Source organism: Onychostoma macrolepis, chromosome 03 (genome assembly GCF_012432095.1).
Source record: "Onychostoma macrolepis isolate SWU-2019 chromosome 03, ASM1243209v1, whole genome shotgun sequence".
In the NCBI taxonomy this organism is placed as follows: Eukaryota; Metazoa; Chordata; class Actinopteri; order Cypriniformes; family Cyprinidae; genus Onychostoma; species Onychostoma macrolepis.
The window spans coordinates 51,587,496-51,605,628 of NC_081157.1; the positions used below are offsets into that span (position 1 = coordinate 51,587,496).

General features: G+C 42.0%; 1 protein-coding gene across 1 annotated transcript; it reads right to left on the reverse strand.

The window, feature by feature from the left end:
* Positions 1-1,253: 1,253 nt before the first annotated feature.
* On the reverse strand, positions 1,254-16,009 carry LOC131536172 (C-type lectin 1-like). Its single transcript, XM_058768918.1, has 4 exons — positions 14,540-16,009; positions 10,256-10,603; positions 3,743-3,828; positions 1,254-3,608 (listed from the first exon to the last, which is right to left on the reverse strand). Exons 2-4 carry the CDS (start codon positions 10,596-10,598, stop codon positions 3,465-3,467), a joined length of 573 nt encoding a protein of 190 aa, XP_058624901.1. The 5' UTR covers positions 10,599-10,603; positions 14,540-16,009; the 3' UTR covers positions 1,254-3,464.
* Between the last annotated feature and the right edge of the window lie 2,124 nt (positions 16,010-18,133).

An 18,133-nucleotide genomic window follows, 5' to 3' on the forward strand; every position in this document is an offset into this window, starting at 1 on the left:
GCCAGATGCCCTGAGACAATTCAAATGATACCAAACACAAAGGCGGACAAAGTACACAACTTCCTTACTTGAGTGAAAGTACAGATAATACTGGTCAAATACTACTCCACTACAAGTGAAAGTTGTAAAGACAGATTTTTACTTAAGTGAAAGTACGGAAGTACATGTTTTTAAAAGTACTTAAGTATCAAAAGTAAAAAGTAAATGCATTGTTTTATTGTCGCATTGTTGTATATTTACAATACCATATGCCACTAATGCAACCTACTGAATACACTGATTAGCTTGTATTATCTTTGGAATTAAGAGCTTTTATGTTACAAAACATATTGAAATTGAACAACTGAATGAAGATAATCATCTTTATTTTTATCTAACACTCCTACAGCTACATTGTAACTTTTAAACAAGTATTCAAATGAGTTCAAAGTTCTTTTTCAAAGAGATATTGAAGTCTATGATATGGTTCATTTTAGGCAAACAAAGCAAACATTGAATAGAAAACAAACTTTTAATCTCTTTATAAAACTGGAACAAACTCTCTCAGTATGGCCATGGGTGTGCAGGTTGCACCAAAGAACCGTCTTTTTGAATTTTGCCATCAACTGATCAGTGTTCATAAAATGCTCAGAAATCAGTGAACTTCACAACATGTGGCTAGGTTTGGGTACTGTTTGAATTTTATCCATTCTGGTTCTGCTTATTGATTTAAATTCTTATTGATTCCCAGTTTAGGTTCTAAAGTTTTTTTAATTTAGCCTACTTTTTGATCATTTCTTTGCAAAAAATATATGTATTTATGTGCAGTGTTTTGACAATAAAATAATGTTCAGATTTATATACTTCCCTGACCAATTTTTAGCAGCAATTTACCAGTAGGCCTAAGTTGTCTATATATATATATATATATATATGTGTGTGTGTGTGGTAAAGTGAGGGCAGTCATTTTTGACAGATATATTAGCCTACCATTTGTATTGCTATAGTTTAACTACAAAAATTAAACTGACTATAATGAAACTATGGTAAATTTGTGGTTACTGAAGTTACTACAAATAGCATAATTATGGTTACTATAGTGAGATAATAGTAAATTTGTGGATACTTTGATTTTACTGCAAATACCATAGTTATGGTTACTATAGTAAAAACATGGTTAATTTTCCAAATGGCTTTAATGAGTTAACACATGCCTTTTTAGAGCGCTTTTAGCTGTGCAGTAGCGCGGACGTTTACATTAGTTTAGTGGAGAAGATCCCGAGGTTGCCAGATTTGCGTAAAAAATATCAGCCAAATGTCCATTCAAAGCTAGGCGGAAAACTGCAGGCTTGGAAATACTGTAAGACTTGGCAATACAAGAAGGTCCTGGCAGATCACAGGCTGGATTTTCGCAGAAAAAAAAAAAAGAGTTCAGTGAATCTGAAAATGCACACTGTAAAAACTGCTACATAGTTTCTACTTGTGGACCTTGATATAAATGTAGTTGAGTAAAAAGTAGGATATTTGTCTTTCAAATGTAGTGAAGTTAAAGTCGCAAGTTTCCAGAAAAGAATAATACTCGAGTAAAGTACAGATACTCAAAAAGTCTACTTAAGTACAATACTCAAGTAAATTTACTTTGTTACTGTCCACCTCTGACCAAACATGACTGTAAATATCACTTGCATTCACGTAGAACATTACAATCTACTATTGACCATTTTGAGCTGAGTGAAGGGAAGGATGGGTGAGGGGAAGGAAGGGGATGAAAAGGTACTGATGCATATGTGAGAGAGGCGTTTTCCCGCATTTTCTCTCAGTGGGATGTGGAGACAGATGTCTGTATGTTAATACACTGTGTTGGTGTTGTCCATCTCAGAAGTTCAAAGTGTCTGAGGTTCTGTAATTCTTACAGATCAGTGGTTATTCCCTGATAATGGCCTCTGTAGCAACGCTGAATAATAATCACACGTCTGGCAATTCTTTCATTTCTCTCACTTCATTCAAATGCAGCTGCTGCCAACTTTCCTCTCAGTTAGTAATATTGTTGCAGTGTTCATCTTTTTGCCAGAACAAACAGTTAAAAAGGAAGTTAAAAGTCAACGTTATACAGTCAAAAAAAAATTAACATGTTAACTTTATCTGTGCTAACTGTGGTGTTATTGGGTGTTACTGAAGATGGAGAGATTGGTTTAAAAAAAATGGCGTTTACACAAGGTCGTTGGAGTACTAATGGTGTAATGAGTTGTGGCCTCTAATTATTGTGAACGTAATGATAAAGGACAATTATTATTATTATTATTATTATTTTATTTCTGTCACTGAAAGAAACCTAAAACCTTAAGACTAGCATTGTAACGAGCCTCCTAATGTTGCTTTCTCAAACAAATCCAGATATTTTGCATCTCTCTCTTTCTCTACAGCACTGATTTCATTTTTTTTCCCTTTCCACTGCATACTCAGGCAACCAACCAAGTTTTATTGAAAGTACCTCTTTGTCAGCAGTGAAATCAGCCAGCCGCGAGTTCCATCATTTGTGACAGGAATTAGTTTACAAAACCTCATTTGCTTTATCCCTTGTACTTCCATTTTGAATTACAGACGAGCAGACGACGGATTAGTCAAAGCAGACAGTGAAGCAGAACATGTTGAAACTTTGGAAACAGAGTCAAACAAGGGGCCTGAAATGTTATCCACTCACCTGCAGTGAAGATTATTTTATTTTTTTTCTGTACAGAAATTGTACATAGCATACAGTAATTTTCAAATCCAGTATTTTTAAAACAGCTTAATGAATTCAGTGAACCTTAATGAAGTCAAGTCACCTTTATTTATTAACAGCACTTTATACAATGTGCATTGTTTCAAAGCAGCTTCACAGTGATAAACAGGAAAATAATGATTTAGTGATGCAAACATAATTCAATCCTCCTGTAAAGCAGCTCTATCAAGACAATAGAAAACATTCATTTCTAGCTGAAATCAGTTCATTGTTCAGTTTGGTTCAATAACTGTGTAAAGTCCATCAATTATTTAATTAGTGTGATTCATCTACTGTATAAAGCAGCTCTGGAAACAACAGTGATATCATCATCAGGTTAGTTCTCATCCAATAGTGTCAATGCGGTCAAGCCAACAAAGCAAGCCAAAAGATTAACTTTTAATCTAAGTTGAAATAAAGCACGTACAATTGCTATGATGACGAGTCTAAATATAAAATATTAATGGGTATTTTCGACTCAGATTATTCAGACTGCTTTTCATATGATACTTGTTACTTTTCTCAGCACTGGTCGGCTTGGACAAATCACAGTCATTTGTTACTTTCTAATGATGTAAATTGAAAAAAATGTAATTGAGTTGATTGTAGCAGTATTGAACATTAAATACCACTTTTTCTGCACGCCATCAAGAGCTAAAACAAATAAATAATGTGTCAGACATACATGTTCAGCTAGTCAGGTGGTTAGTTAGGTGGCAAGTGTTCATTTACGCAGTTTTGAAACGCAAGAGTGTTTAGGGGCATCCCTCTTCTGGTAATTCTTTTGGAAGACATTCCCATTGGACTGGGTTCTCCATGACAGTTTAGCATATTGTGACAAACCCTTCTCCTTCAGTACCTGCTCAATCTGAAGAACAGAAAGAGATTGCTGTTGTCTTTTTCCATTGGGATTGCAATGGTATGGAGTCCCTATTGGTTCATTCTATTCTAAATCAGAAAGTTCCAGGTGTGTTTTTCTATGAGGATGTGTGTGAGACTCACCTTCCCTAAAATCCTGTTCATCACCACAGGATCATTCAGATTTTGACTTGATTTCATCTCCACTCTCACGATTTGTCTCTTCCAGTCTGTCAGGAACACACAGATGAAGTATTTAGGGGCCATTTACAAGACACTGTTACACTCAACTAAAATTGTAAAACGGTTGATGCATTTTGGTCGTTCATTTACACAACAGCATCATTTTAGGGGCTTGAAAACCTAAACTTTTGAAAACGGGTTTCAAAGTGCAAGTTTTTGAAAACTATACCAGTATTGTGTCAGTGACATCATATGCATGAGTATCACTTGTTCTGTCAGTATATTTGCAGGCATGTAGTGTTTCTTTACAAAGTGGCATTGCCAACTTCTGGCCCTGGCATGCATTATACAGCATTTTTAGTCATTTTAGCAGATCTGTGTGAACAGGGATTGTTTTGACAATGTTGTCATCTGTATGTGAAACTTTTTTGCTTTCAGCACAATTATTGCTGTGTAAATGTATCCTCGGAATCATAATGAATCGATCAGTAGAGGAAAACCACTTCACTGAAATTAGTCCATTAATGAAAATGTCTTTAAAATATAACTGTATATGATTTAATAGTTATATCTGTAAATCATATACAGATGTATATGGTTTACATAAACCTGTCTGAGATTTTGCTTAATCAAACTGTTCACCCCTTTCTTGCGAACATCTGGGCCTGTATTCACAAAACATCTTAAGGCTAAAAGTAGCTCATAACTCACCGATTTAGGAGAAAACTAAAAAAATAATGGACGTGTCAGTCCTAAATCTGTGAAACGTTAGTAGTAGTGAAGAGGAGTCCTAAGTCACTAAGACCAAGCCACAAACTATTCCTAAAATGGCTGTTGCCAGCAATCTGCCTCCGAACATAAGCATTTTAGAAACATTTGACGATAATGAGCTTTTAAAAAGGTATCACCTTTGGTATGTGTCACGGATCGGCCAGGCTCGCTCACCACCCAATCACAGCACACTCCTTCACCTGAGTTCTGATTGCACACACCTGTTCTGAATCTGCACCCTCATCAAGACTGCTTCAAAAGCACACACCTCACTTCACTCCAGTGTCCGGTCTTGTTTGTATGAAGTGGACTCTTCATGCTATGCCAGCAAAAGATTGATATCCGTACCTTCCTCGTGTACTTACCTCCTGTGATCTGCTCCAACGTCTGTCTCTTCCTTTGTTTCCAAGTGACCAGCTCTGTCATATACTCCAGTGAGGTGTGTGCTGTCATCCATCCAGCTGCCAGTTATTCCACAAACTCCTGTAAGAGCAAGAATCCGTATTACAAACCCCGATTAACCCGTGAACTCATCCATTGAACAGTTTACTCACCTGCCTTTCTCCATTCAGCCTCTATTGCCATAAATAAACATCCACTATTGATTCTAACCTTCTGTGTCTCCTTCCATAACAGAAGACCGGACCACTCAGTAGGCAATATGAGTGCACCCGATCCCTTCCAGAAGCTTGTGGATTCTCTCCGACGGGTTCTCCTCACCACCACTACCACGACAACCCCGGTCACCAGCGTCACCAACACCAGTACTACTTAGACAGTAGTAGCCAGTCCCATGGCCAGGCCAGCGCCCTTCTTTGGCACGGGGGAGGAGTGCAACGGATTCCTACTTCAGTGTTCATTGGCCCTGGAAATGCAACTGCATTTCTATAAATCTGATAGAGCTTAAATCGCCTTTATCATCTCCCTGCTGTCAGGACGAGCGTTCCAATGGGTAGAAACCATCTGAGCCCAAGCCGGTACTGTAACTTCCATGGGGTTTTCGGCAGACCAGTGGGAGATTCATCAGCTGGTGAGCAGCTATATCATCTTTGTCAAGGTTCCATGTCCATTAATGACTGTTATCTCAAATTCAGAACTCTTGCTGCAGCCAGTGGCTGGAATGAGTGCTTGGTCCTCACCACATACCGGCAGGGACTCGAGCAGAGATTGCTGTTGAAGCTCACAGTGTATGACGACTCCTATGGACTGGAACATTTTATCCGGTTATCTATCAGATGTGCGAGTTGGATGCAGTCTTGCTATGTGGATCATCCTCCATCCTCAGTCACTCCTCCGTCGGCCAGAAATCACCAGCACTCCAGAACCAGGCAACGAACCCATGCAAATAGATATCAATCAGCTCTCATCTGCTGAGCGGCAGAGGCAGTTGACCCAGGGATTGTGTCTGTACTGTGGTGCTGGTGGGCATGTAATCTCCTCATGCCCAATTTGTCCTCCACGACCCATGGTGAGTGTTAAGCTGGCTATTATAAATATGCAGCCCCTCACCACTGTTGTAATACTTACTGCCTCCAACGTCTCTATTCCAGTACGTGCCCTCCTCGATTCCAGGTCAGTCGGTAATTTTATCTCCGGGAGCCTCTGTCACCAGCTTAGCCTCCTGACCACAGCAACTAAGACGATTTACCAAGTCCAGTCGATAACAGGAAAACCTCTCAGCCGTAGACATGTTCGCTTCAGTGCGGGGTTCCATCCATCTACAAGTTGGTCAATTACATGAAGAGATGATTCATCTCCTGGTTCTGGAGGGATCCACCGCTGACGTGATTCTTGGGCGCCTGTGGTTTGTGCAGCACAATCCTGCCATCTCCTGGAAGACCGGCAAGATCCTGAGGTGGGGCAGCAAATGTTTCCCTGACTGTTTTCCTCCCACTCCTCAACCATCAGGCCATGGAGGAGTACATGGAAGAGGCTTTACAACAAGGCTACATCCGCCCTTCAACGTCCCCTGCTGCTTTGAGTTTCTTTGTGGCCAAGAAGGACAGAGGCTTTCGGTATTTGTCCTTGTATTGACTGCCGGGCACTTAAGAAGATTACCATCAAGTTCTGTTATCCACTTCCCCTCGTCCCAGCGGCACTGGAACATCTCTGCGGAGCCACCGTCTTCACCAAGTTGGACATCCGCATCGCCTACAGTCTCCTCCGGATACGGAGGGTGACGAGTGGAAGACTGCCTTCGTGACCCCTACTGGCCATTACGAATATTTTGTTATGCGGTATGGACTAGTCAATGCCCCCTCCGTATTCCAGGATTTCATGCATGAGGTGCTCCGGGAGTTTCTCCATCGATTTGTCCTCATCTATATTGATGATATCCTCATCTACTCCCGAAGTATGGCCGAACATCGCCGCCACGTTGAGGAGGTCCTGAAATGTCTGAGGGAGTTCAATCTATTCCTTAAAGCAGAGAAATGTTCCTTCCACCAACCCTCAGTACAGTTCCTAGGGTACAACATCGACAACGGTGGCATCCAGATGGACGAGGGGAAGGTGGAAGCCATCAAGAACTGGCCAGTACCTACCACAATCAAAGAACTTCAACGATTCCTGGGATTCTCCAATTTCTACAGACAGTTCATCCACAATTACAGTGCCATTACCAGTCCACTCACCAACCTGTTGAGAAACAAGCCCAAGTCTCTGTCCTGGTTACCGGCTGCTAATGAAGCTTTCACATATCTTAAGGAGGCTTTTTCTAGCGCACCGATCCTCATTCACCCAGACCCCGACAAACCCTTCATTGTAGAAGTTGACGCCTCCACCACTGGGGTAACTCAGCAGCAGGGGACTTTAGCCAAACTCCATCCATGCGCCTTCTCCCGCAAGATCAGCCTGGCGGAGAAGAATTATGACATCGGCAACAGGGAACTCCTCGCCATCAAACTAGCGTTGGAGGAATGGAGGCATTTGGCTGGAGGGAGCACAACATCCTTTCACCATCCTCACTGATCACAATAACCTTCAATATCTGAGGGAAGCCAAGAGACTTAGTCCCCGCCAGGCTCGGTGGGCACTATTCTTTACTCTATTCAATTTTGCAATCTCCTATCGTCCAGGTCCAAGAAACGTCAAGGCTGATGCCCTCTCCCGACTCCATGCTCCAGAAGAGATCCACGAAGAACCTGAACCCATCATCTCCGAAAGACTAATCGTCAACCCCATCCAATGGACTTCCACTCCAGTTACCTCCTCCAATGCCTCCACGGCCACTCCGTCGGGCTGACCACCAGGATTGCAATATGTTCTCAGTGCACAACGCATTCCTTTAATTCACTCCACTCACACTTCTTTGGGCACTGGCCACCCAGGGGGCAACAGCACCCTCTCGCTGCTGAAGGATCACTTCTGGTGGCCCAATATGGCCAGGGATGTAAGACGGTTCATCCAGGGCTCCAAGAGCCCTCGCCACTTACCATCTAGCAAGCTCCTTTCGCTGCCCGTTCCCATCCGCCCTTGGTCACACCTAGGAGTTGATTTCATCACAGATCTACCTGTCTCTGATGGTAACACGTGTGCTAGTAGTAATCGACCGATTTTCTAAATCCTGTCTTCCCCTCAGAGGCCTGCCTACAGCAATGGAAACCGCCGAACTCTTGTTCAATTCTGTCTTCAGATATTATGGAATCCCTGAGGATATTGTCTTGGACAGAGTACCGCAGTTTATATCTAGGGTCTGGAAGACTTCTCTTTTTTTTTTTTTTTTTTTCCTCTCGCTCACAGGTGTTTTGTGAGCCTCGTAAGACCGTAAGCCTCTCATCAGGATACCATCCTCAGTCGAAAGGACAGACTGAGAGAAAGATCCAGGACGTTGGATGCTTCCTACAAACCTTCTGCCATGGCCACCAGAACTCTTGGAACCATGTCCTTGGCTGGGCCGAGTATGCCCAGAATTCCCTCCGATAGCCTTCCACTGGACTCACTTCCTTCCAGTGCGTACTTGGTTACCAGCCACCCCTGGTCTGGGGAACCGTCTGATGTTCCGTCCATCGACTACTGGTTCCGAGAGAGCGAGAGGGTCTGGGATGTGGCTCACCATAAGCTCCAGCGGGCAGTGCGCAGACGATCCGAAGCTCCATCATACCAACCTGGTCAGTAGGTCTGGCTGTCAACACGGGACATCAGGATGTGCCTGCCCTGCAAGAAGCTGGCAGATATGCTGGCCCCTTTACCACCACCAAGCATAACAGTATGGAGGTTATCCCAATTCCAAATTTTCCTTTGATTTATTTTCTTTCTTAAAAAAAAAAAAAAAATCTAATTCTGTTTTATTTTATGATTGTTTTGTACAGCACTTTGGTCAGTGTAAGCTGAATTTAAATGTGCTCTATAAATAAAATGTATTTACTTAACCAGTTGAGCAAGAAGTAACAGCTGTTCTGCGTCCAGTTTGGTTTTCTTTTATGTTTACATGTCTTCCTATCAGCCATGATTATTCTACTCTGTTAACTAAAAGGCTGTTTATATGCATATTCACTAATTGTTTTCGAGAAGCATACCTGTAAGAGGCTGATAATTAGCTGAACATATGACACTTGCATTTTAAAATCTTTATTTGAATATGGCAACATAATGTTGCGCTCTACAATATTTCTATGAATAAATAGGCTTGTTTGAGATGAGCAAAATCTGTGCAGAACCGATCACCGCGAGATGCATGCCGGTTAGAAAAGTGTCTGAGTTACGTCCAACTTTCTCTGATGTCATGCTGACGTGTGCCAAAAAGCTCTCGCGACGGCGAGGCAGCTGTGTCGGATTGAGCAGTCGTGCAAAGTTGCTCTCCACCGACTGCGCTGATCAAAAGCATGATGGGAAACAACTGACTGACGACACAACTTAATGCTCATTGGTAATTTTTTAATCGGATTTCATGCTATTATGTATTTAAATTGTGCATGAATATCCCCAAACACTATGATAGTGCAATCTCTGTGTGAGATATGTGATTGTTGCCATATTTTCTATAAAAATCTGAAATACATGTTTGAATTAAAATAAAAATGGATGATAAATACGCCTTTCATATGGAATTAAATAGCAAGCACTTTGAGTGTCTTGTTCATATTTATATTCATATAAAAGCAACAGAACTGAAATTTTATTATGTTTATCACCAGCACAGCATATGAGTGAGAATAACGTGATATCCACCTTTGATCTCGCTGCTATCTGTTCCACTTTGAGAAGGCAGAACTGTCCGTCTTGACTGCACTTATTTCACTCCTCCCCTCACTGCAGCCGCCTACTCTTGCCTACATTTCAGGCGAGGCGAGGCGCATATCAAACAAGCCTAATCTCTGACAGAGACTATCAGTCAATCACTGTGTGCATAGTGACATCATCCATAGCAACGAGGTAAACCCCACCCCCTTACTCTTAGCTTAAGACTTCTCTCTATTCCTTAGTAAAAGAATGTCTCAGCAGCTCTTTGAATAGGTTTTAAGAGTTAACGCTTAGCTAAAAACTTTTACTGCTATTTAGGAGAACTCTTAGTGTTAAGATAAAATGTTTTGTGAATACGAGCCCAGGATAGCAATTAAAACACGTACTAAATAAAATGTTAATACTTAAATAGGCGTTATTTAAAATATAATAATAACTTGACCAGCAGGTCAGAAAAAAAAATAATAATAATGAAATAAAAATAAAACAAAGCTAAAATATGTATATTAAATATAAACTCACCAATGTAACAAGCAAATGGAACGGGGCCAACACAGTCGCGATCGTACCACTTTCCACCGTAAACATTAACACACAACTGACTGTTCGGTTGTCCAGATTCCCAGAGTCTGAATGAGGAGCTGCTCCCATCTGACCAGACAAAGACTCCACTACCTGTTGTCCGATAGAGTCCAAGCCAAACATTTCCCATTCCCGCAGTTTTCAGCAGCGTATCGTGATCCGCGTGGTCATCAATGGTGGCGAGATCAGTGTAATGCTGTCTGCAGTACTTCTGTGCAGTCGTCCAGTTCACGGATGAGGACACATAGATAAACTCATGACGCCGTGAGAATGTCACGTTCATCAGAGCTGATAAAGGAAGAAAATACAGAACAAAAATATTGGAGTAGGCCTACACATGTAGATGTGTATGGTTTAACATTGCATTATACAGTATTGTTCAAAATAATAGCAGTACAATGTGACTAACCAGAATAATCAAGGTTTTTAGTATATTTTTTATTGCTACGTGGCAAACAAGTTACCAGTAGGTGCAGTAGATTCTCAGAAAACAAACAAGACCCAGCATTCATGATATGGACCCTCTTAAGGCTGTGCAATTGGGCAAATAGTTGAATTAGTTGAAAGGGGTGTGTTCAAAAAAATAGCAGTGTGGCATTCAATCACTGAGGTCATCAATTTTGTGAAGAAACAGGTGTGAATCATGTGGCCCCTATTTAAGGATGAAGCCAGCACTTGCTAAACATGCATTTGAAAGCCTGAGGAAAATGGGTCGTTCAAGACATTGTTCAGAAGAACAGCGTACTTTGATTAAAAAGTTGATTGGAGAGGGGAAAACCTATAAAGAGGTGCAAAAACTTATAGGCTGTTCAGCTAAAATGATCTCCAATGCCTTAAAATGGAGAGCAAAACCAGAGAAACGTGGAAGAAAACGGAAGACAACCATCAAAATGGATCGAAGAATAACCAGAATGGCAAAGGCTCAGCCAATGATCACCTCCAGGATGATCAAAGACAGTCTGGAGTTACCTGTAAGTACTGTGACAGTTAGAAGACGTCTGTGTGAAGCGAATCTATTTTCTAGAATCCCCCGCAAAGTCCCTCTGTTAAAAAAAAGGCATGTGCAGAAGAGGTTACAATTTGCCAAAGAACACATCAACTGGCCTAAAGAGAAATGGAGGAACATTTTGTGGACTGATGAGAGTAAAATTGTTCTTTTTGGGTCCAAGGGCCACAGGCAGTTTGTGAGACGACCCCCAAACTCTGAATTCAAGCCACAGTACACAGTGAAGACAGTGAAGCATGGTGGTGCAAGCATCATGTAAGGATCCACCCGCTAGCCCAAACAACGGAATCCAGCGGCCTGGACGAAGGTTTAATGCATGTTCGGTCTTTTACTTGCGCTTCTGAATTTAGTTTCAATTTTGACCTAGCTCCGTGCTTGATCTGACTCCAATTTCAAGTGATCATTAAATTTAGACTATACTTCTAATTAAACACTGATCACAAATATCACTTATATATTAATTTAGATATTTGATTATTCTCGACATACCATGTTTTCAATTATCCGTTCACTGGGGACCTAATGTCTCTTTTGAGCCTATAGCGTCGGCCGGAGCGCCGGTCTCACGATCACAAACTCGCCAGTCCGATGTTAGTCAGAGGATGTAGGTAGACTAATACCTAATTGTCTGCCGCCAACTGCTTGCTTATGATAAAAAGTGTAGCTTATTTAGTCTTTTCCCGTATATAACAATTTATTATTAGTCAGGTAAACGTGTCGTGCCAATTACATAAAACAATAAGAAGCCAATTCAAAAATAAGAGAATACATAACATCAGTTGTTCAAAGATGCATCTAAGAGTAAAATGTTTACCTGAATTCAAGAAGAAAATACATAGTATGGAACATATTAAACACACTCCACACTACGGGCTGATCTGGCTACAAATCACCCCGACTGATTTGCAACTTACCCTTAAATACTACCAGAACAAAAGGCCCATAAACATTTATTCTCTGCCCCAAAACAGATTAGATCTGTGTATGGGGGATGAGAAGCCTCAGGAGGAGATGTTCTCGTGCCCCAAATGGTCACACCTGTAGAGCAATGTTTATCAAATTTTGAAGGGAGACCGCCCACAACAGAAGCACAGAGTTAACTTAAGTTTTCAATATTTCTCATAATACAAGTGACTACTGTGAAATTGAGACCAGTTTGCCCATCGCACCAAGACCTTTAAAATGATACCAAACATGAAAGGGTTACGATCATTAATTCTTAAGATATAGTAAATATTTATGTAAGAGTAGCAACTTGAGTTCTTTCAGTGACCAGTACCATGAGCCCAGGGGGGGAGGATGGGTGAGTGGACCAAATGGTCTTTCTCTCAGATCTTCTTGTCTGATTAGAGAGTTTATTGTCTTGCGGCATGACATTTGCATTGTAAGGGTTCCTGGGTGTTTGGCTTCACAAAGAGATCAAAGTCTAAATGAAGAGTTTGTTTTGTGGCCTGAGATTTGAATTGTAAGAGTTCCTAAGTTTTGGCTTCACGAGGAGTTATTTTCATAAAGGAAATAATTTCACTCCTTACAATCATGATATGGGCATCTTTCTCCTACTATGGTGTTGGGCCTATTTATCGCATACCAGGGATCATGGATCAGTTTGCATATGTTAAAATACTTGAAGAGGTCATGTTGCCCTATGCTGAAGAGGACATGCCCTTGAAATGGTTGTTTCAACAAGACAATGACCCCAAACACACTAGTAAACGAGCAAAGTCTTGGTTCCAAACCAACAAAATTAATGTTATGGAGTGGCCAGCCCAATCTCCAGACCTTAATCCAAACATAAAAAATGCTGTTTCTGAAGCAAAACCAAGAAATGTGAATGAATTGTGGAATGTTGTTAAAGAATCATGGAGTGGAATAACAGCTGAGAGGTGCCACAAGTTGGTTGACTCCATGCCACACAGATGTGAAGCAGTTTTAAAAAACTGTGGTCATACAACTAAATATTAGTTTAGTGATTCACAGGATTGCTAAATCCTAGAAACAAAAACGTTTGTACAAAATAGTTTTGAGTTTGTACAGTCAAAGGCAGACACTGCTATTTTTTTTAACACACCCCTTTCAACTAATTGCCCAATTGCACAGCCTTAAGAGCGTGCATATCATGAATGCTGGGTCTTGTTTGTTTTCTGAGAATCTACTGCACCTACTGGTAACTTGTTTGCCACGTAGCAATAAAAAATATACTAAAAACCTTGATTATTCTGGTTAGTCACATTGTACTGCTATTATTTTGAACAATACTGTATGTATCGATCAGTTTAAAGCATCTGTCATAGGAAATCAACATGTGCATCTTCTCAGAACATGCAGTCTCATGAATAAATATGAGACACCAACTTGTCATCAAAGTGCTTTAGTCATTTGCCATGTCATAAACTGTCACACTGATACGATATAGTGCAAACGGCTTGAAAGTAACCAGTTTTCTCACACAATCAACAGAACTACCATGTTCAAGCCCCAGAAAGGTAATAAGGACTTTGTTAAAATATTCCATGTGACATATACAAAGTCATATCTAGAGTTTCTGGCATGCAATTCTAGATGGCGCAGTCCGATAGATCTAACTCAATCTGACCTAATGAGATTGTCACATGTCACAGTTTTTTGGTTCTCTCCCATATTTGTAGCCAATGAGATCGCTGCTCAGCATTCAAATATCTGGCTAATGATTGTGGTAGCAGTTTTCAGTGCACTTCAGAAACATCTGAAATCAACATCTAAGAGAAGTGAATGTTCTTTTAATCCATGTCGCTGTGTATATTGTGTGGTCTGCCTAATTTAATTAAAAATGAGTGACCACAAAAAAGTTTAAACCAGGGTTCCTCAAATCTTTCCCTGGAGGGCCAATCTGCTGCAGAGTTTAGCTCCAACCCTGATCAAACTCACCTACCTGTGATTTTCTAATGATCTTGAAGACTCCGATTAGCATGCTCAGGTGTGTTTGATTAGGGTTAGATCTAAACTCTGCAGGAGTGGGCCAGATTTGAGGATGCCTGGTTTAAACTAAGTGTCTTGTTAGTAGTTTGCATTGTATGTAGGAGTGAAATATTAAGCATATTAGCAATTTTGCCTCTGAAGTAAATATATCTACTGTAGATCTAAGAATGTTTATATATTTTACTAAAAAAAAAAAAAAAAAAAACAAAGATAAAAAATATGTAAATGTGTAAGATTTTTTGTTGTTGTTGAATATTTGTTACCTTGAGGTTTGAGTTGAATGGGATGGGATTAAATGACAGTGTACCAAAAAAATGATGGAATACAATTGTAAATGTGGAATTAAACATATACAAAAACACTGAACTAACCTGATGAAAGCAGCAAGAGTAAATTAGTCCTCATGATGAATGATTCACCTGTGAGAAAAGCAAATTTATTACATTTTCAATTTATATAACTGCTCACAGATTTATCAAATACCTGGATAACATCAATCTGCTCTCTTCCCACCTAAATATTTAGTCAAACCCTCTTTACCTGTAATTTTAACACAGCAATTTTGGTCACACCCAGAAAATACATGCAGCATAAACATCCAGCAGAACTCCTTACTTCTATTTGATTTTTCCAAGATCCTAATTATAATTTGGTATGTATAATTATATTTTCCATTAGAAACCGAAACTGAAATACAATCATTAAAATGTCTGTTAAATCTCATATTTAACTTTAAATTTTTAAAGTCATATTTATCTCAACTTTAACCTCAAGAGTATAAGATTAAGATAAGCATTACTTACAGACAGACTGAAGGTTGATGGCGTCTGAATCAGCATCTGTGTTTTTCTTGCTTTATACAGTTTTTGCACTTTGATCTCTTATGCAAAACCTCTCATCCAAATCAAATGCAAAATACTTCATGTCACGTAAGGAGAGACTCGGATCCAATAGTGAGTGAAGGAAACAGTTTATTGATTTCACAGAAGGCAGAAACCACAACAGTATCCAAATAATCCCAGAGACGTCCTAGCTCCTAGAGCAAAGGTCCGAGAACAGAAGTCCAGCCGCGGAGGGTAAATCCAAGCAGGTCACAGAACACACTAGAAGCCGGAGAGAACAAACAGAGGTGAGCGAGAAAACGAACTGACAAAGGATCATGAGAGAGCGACCCAGATATAGGCAGTGAAATAGGGTGCAGGTGAAGCGCTGATTAGGAAACGGGTTGCCAGCAGCGGCAGAACCACGCAACACCGCACACACCCAGGAATGAGCACAGAGACCCATGAACCGTGACAGTACCCCTCCTCCTAAGAGCGCCTCTCGGCGCTCCCAGAAGCGCCTGCCTGCCGATTGTAATCATCGATAAGAGAGTGATCCAGTATGTCTCTCGCAGGCACCCAACTCCTCTCCTCTGGACCGTAACCCTCCCAGTCCACCAAGTACTGAAATCCTTGACCCTTCCGTCTCGAGTCCAGAATACGTTTCACCAAATAAGCAGGTTCCCCATCTACGAGACGCGGCGGTGGGGGAACCGGGACAGGCGGGTTAATAGCAGAATGAAATACGGGCTTTAATTTAGAAACATGAAAGACGGAATGAACTCTCCTGTACGCAGGATGAAGTTTGAGGCGGACTGCCACCGGACTAATGATCTTGGTGACAGTAAACGGGCCAATGAATTTGGGAGCAAGTTTATTACAAACGGTGCGAAGAGGAATGTTTTAGATGAAAGCCACACTTTTTGACCAACGACGTGAGCGGGAGGCTTAGACCGGTGGCGATCGGCTTGGGCCTTGGTGCGCGCTCCCACCGGAGGAGAGTCTGTCTGGCTCTGCTCCAGGTGCGACGACACCTCTGAACAAAGGCGTGAGCGGAGGGACCGCGACTTCAGATTCAGTACAGGGAAAAACAGGTGGCTGGTACCCTAAACTACCCTCAAACGGAGATAGGCCCGTGGCGATACCGGTAAAGAGTTATGAGCGTACTCAACCCATGAGAGCTGCTGGCTCCAGGAGGACGGATTCTGAGAAACCAAACATCGCAACATGCGTTCTAAATCTTGATTTGCTCTTTCCGTCTGGCCATTACTCTGAGGATGATATCCAGGCGAAAGACTAACAGTCACCTAATAAGTGACAAAACTCTTTCCAAAATTTGAAATAAACTGAGGCCCCTGTCAGAGATCACGTCCGTCGGGAGGCCATGAATGCAAAACGTGGTCAATGACAGCAACCGCTGTTTCTCTGGCAGAAGGCAGTTTGGGCAGAGGGATAAAATGAGTTGCCTTCGAGAACCGGTCCACCACGGTCAAAACCACCGTGTTGCCCTGCGAGGGTGGAAGACCCGTAACGAAATCTAGCGAGATATGGGACCAGGGTCTCGAAGGAACTAACAGCGGCTGGAGGAGTCCCGCCGAGGGTCGATTGGAAGTCTTAGAAACAGCACAGACAGAGCAAGCCAAGACAAAAAGTCGTATGTCACGAGCCATAGACGGCTCGTGACAATGTGGAACGACTCACCCCAGGATGACAAGCCAACTTGGAAGAATGACCCCATCGAATGACGTCCGACCGTAAACTCTCAGGCACAAACAAACGACCCGGTGGGCATCCGGGCGGGGGCGTTACCCCTTCAGAGGCCGTGCGAACCTTCGATTCGATCTCCCAAGACACCACAGAGACGACCACTTTCTGTGGTAAAATGGGCTCGGGAGACGACGGGCGCTCGCAATGGTCAAAAATACGAGATAACGCATCAGGTTTGATGTTCTTAGATCCCGGACGGTAAGAAATAGAAAAATCGAAACGACCGAAAAATAAAGCCCACCGAGCCTGCCTGGAGTTTAACCTTTTGGCGGATTTGATGTATTCCAAATTCTTATGGTCGGTCCAGACAATGAAAGGAACCCCCGAACCCTCTAACCAATGACGCCACTCCTCCAAGGCGAGTTTGACTGCCAGCAGCTCCCTATTACCAATATCGTAGTTGCGTTCGGCGGGAGAAAAACGGTGAGACAAAAACGCGCAAGGATGCACCCTGTCATCCGAGGAAGAGCGCTGGGACAAAACCGCACCAACTCCGTCCTCTGAAGCGTCAACCTCCACCACAAACTGACGTGATGGATCAGGGGCGACGAGAATGGGGGCTGAAACGAAGCAGCCCTTTAGTTTGGTGAACGCAGCAACGGCTGCGTTGGACCACCTGAACGCAGTTTTGATGGAGGTTAAGGCGGTCAGAGGAGAAGCTAGCTGGCTGAAATTGCGAATAAAACGCCGGTAAAAATTGGCAAAGCCCAGAAACCTCTGCAGGGCCTTACGAGAATCTGGGATTGGCCAATCCACCACAGCCTTAACTTTGTCGGGATCCATGCGCATTCCCTCGGCCGACACGATGTACCCTAAAAAGGGGACAGACTGTGCATGGAAAGTGCATTTCTCCGCCTTGACATAAAGCCCATTCTCTAACAACCTCTGAAGCACTTGCCTGACGTGCTGAATATGTTCCTGGAGAGAATGAGAAAAAATCAATATGTCATCCAGGTAGACATAAATGAACTGATCGAGCATATCTCTCAGCACGTCGTTGACAAGTGCCTGAAAGACCGCGGGAGCGTTTGAAAGACCGAACGGAAGAACAAGATATTCAAAGTGCCCCCTGGGGGTATTAAAAGCGGTCTTCCATTCATCCCCCTCTCTCATGCGAACCAAATGATACGCATTACGGAGATCCAATTTCGTGAAAAACAACGCACCCTGCAGACGCTCGAAGGCAGAAGACATCAACGGCAAAGGATAAGTATTCTTCACCGTGATGCTGTTCAGCCCCGATAGTCGATGCAAGGGCGCGGGGAACCG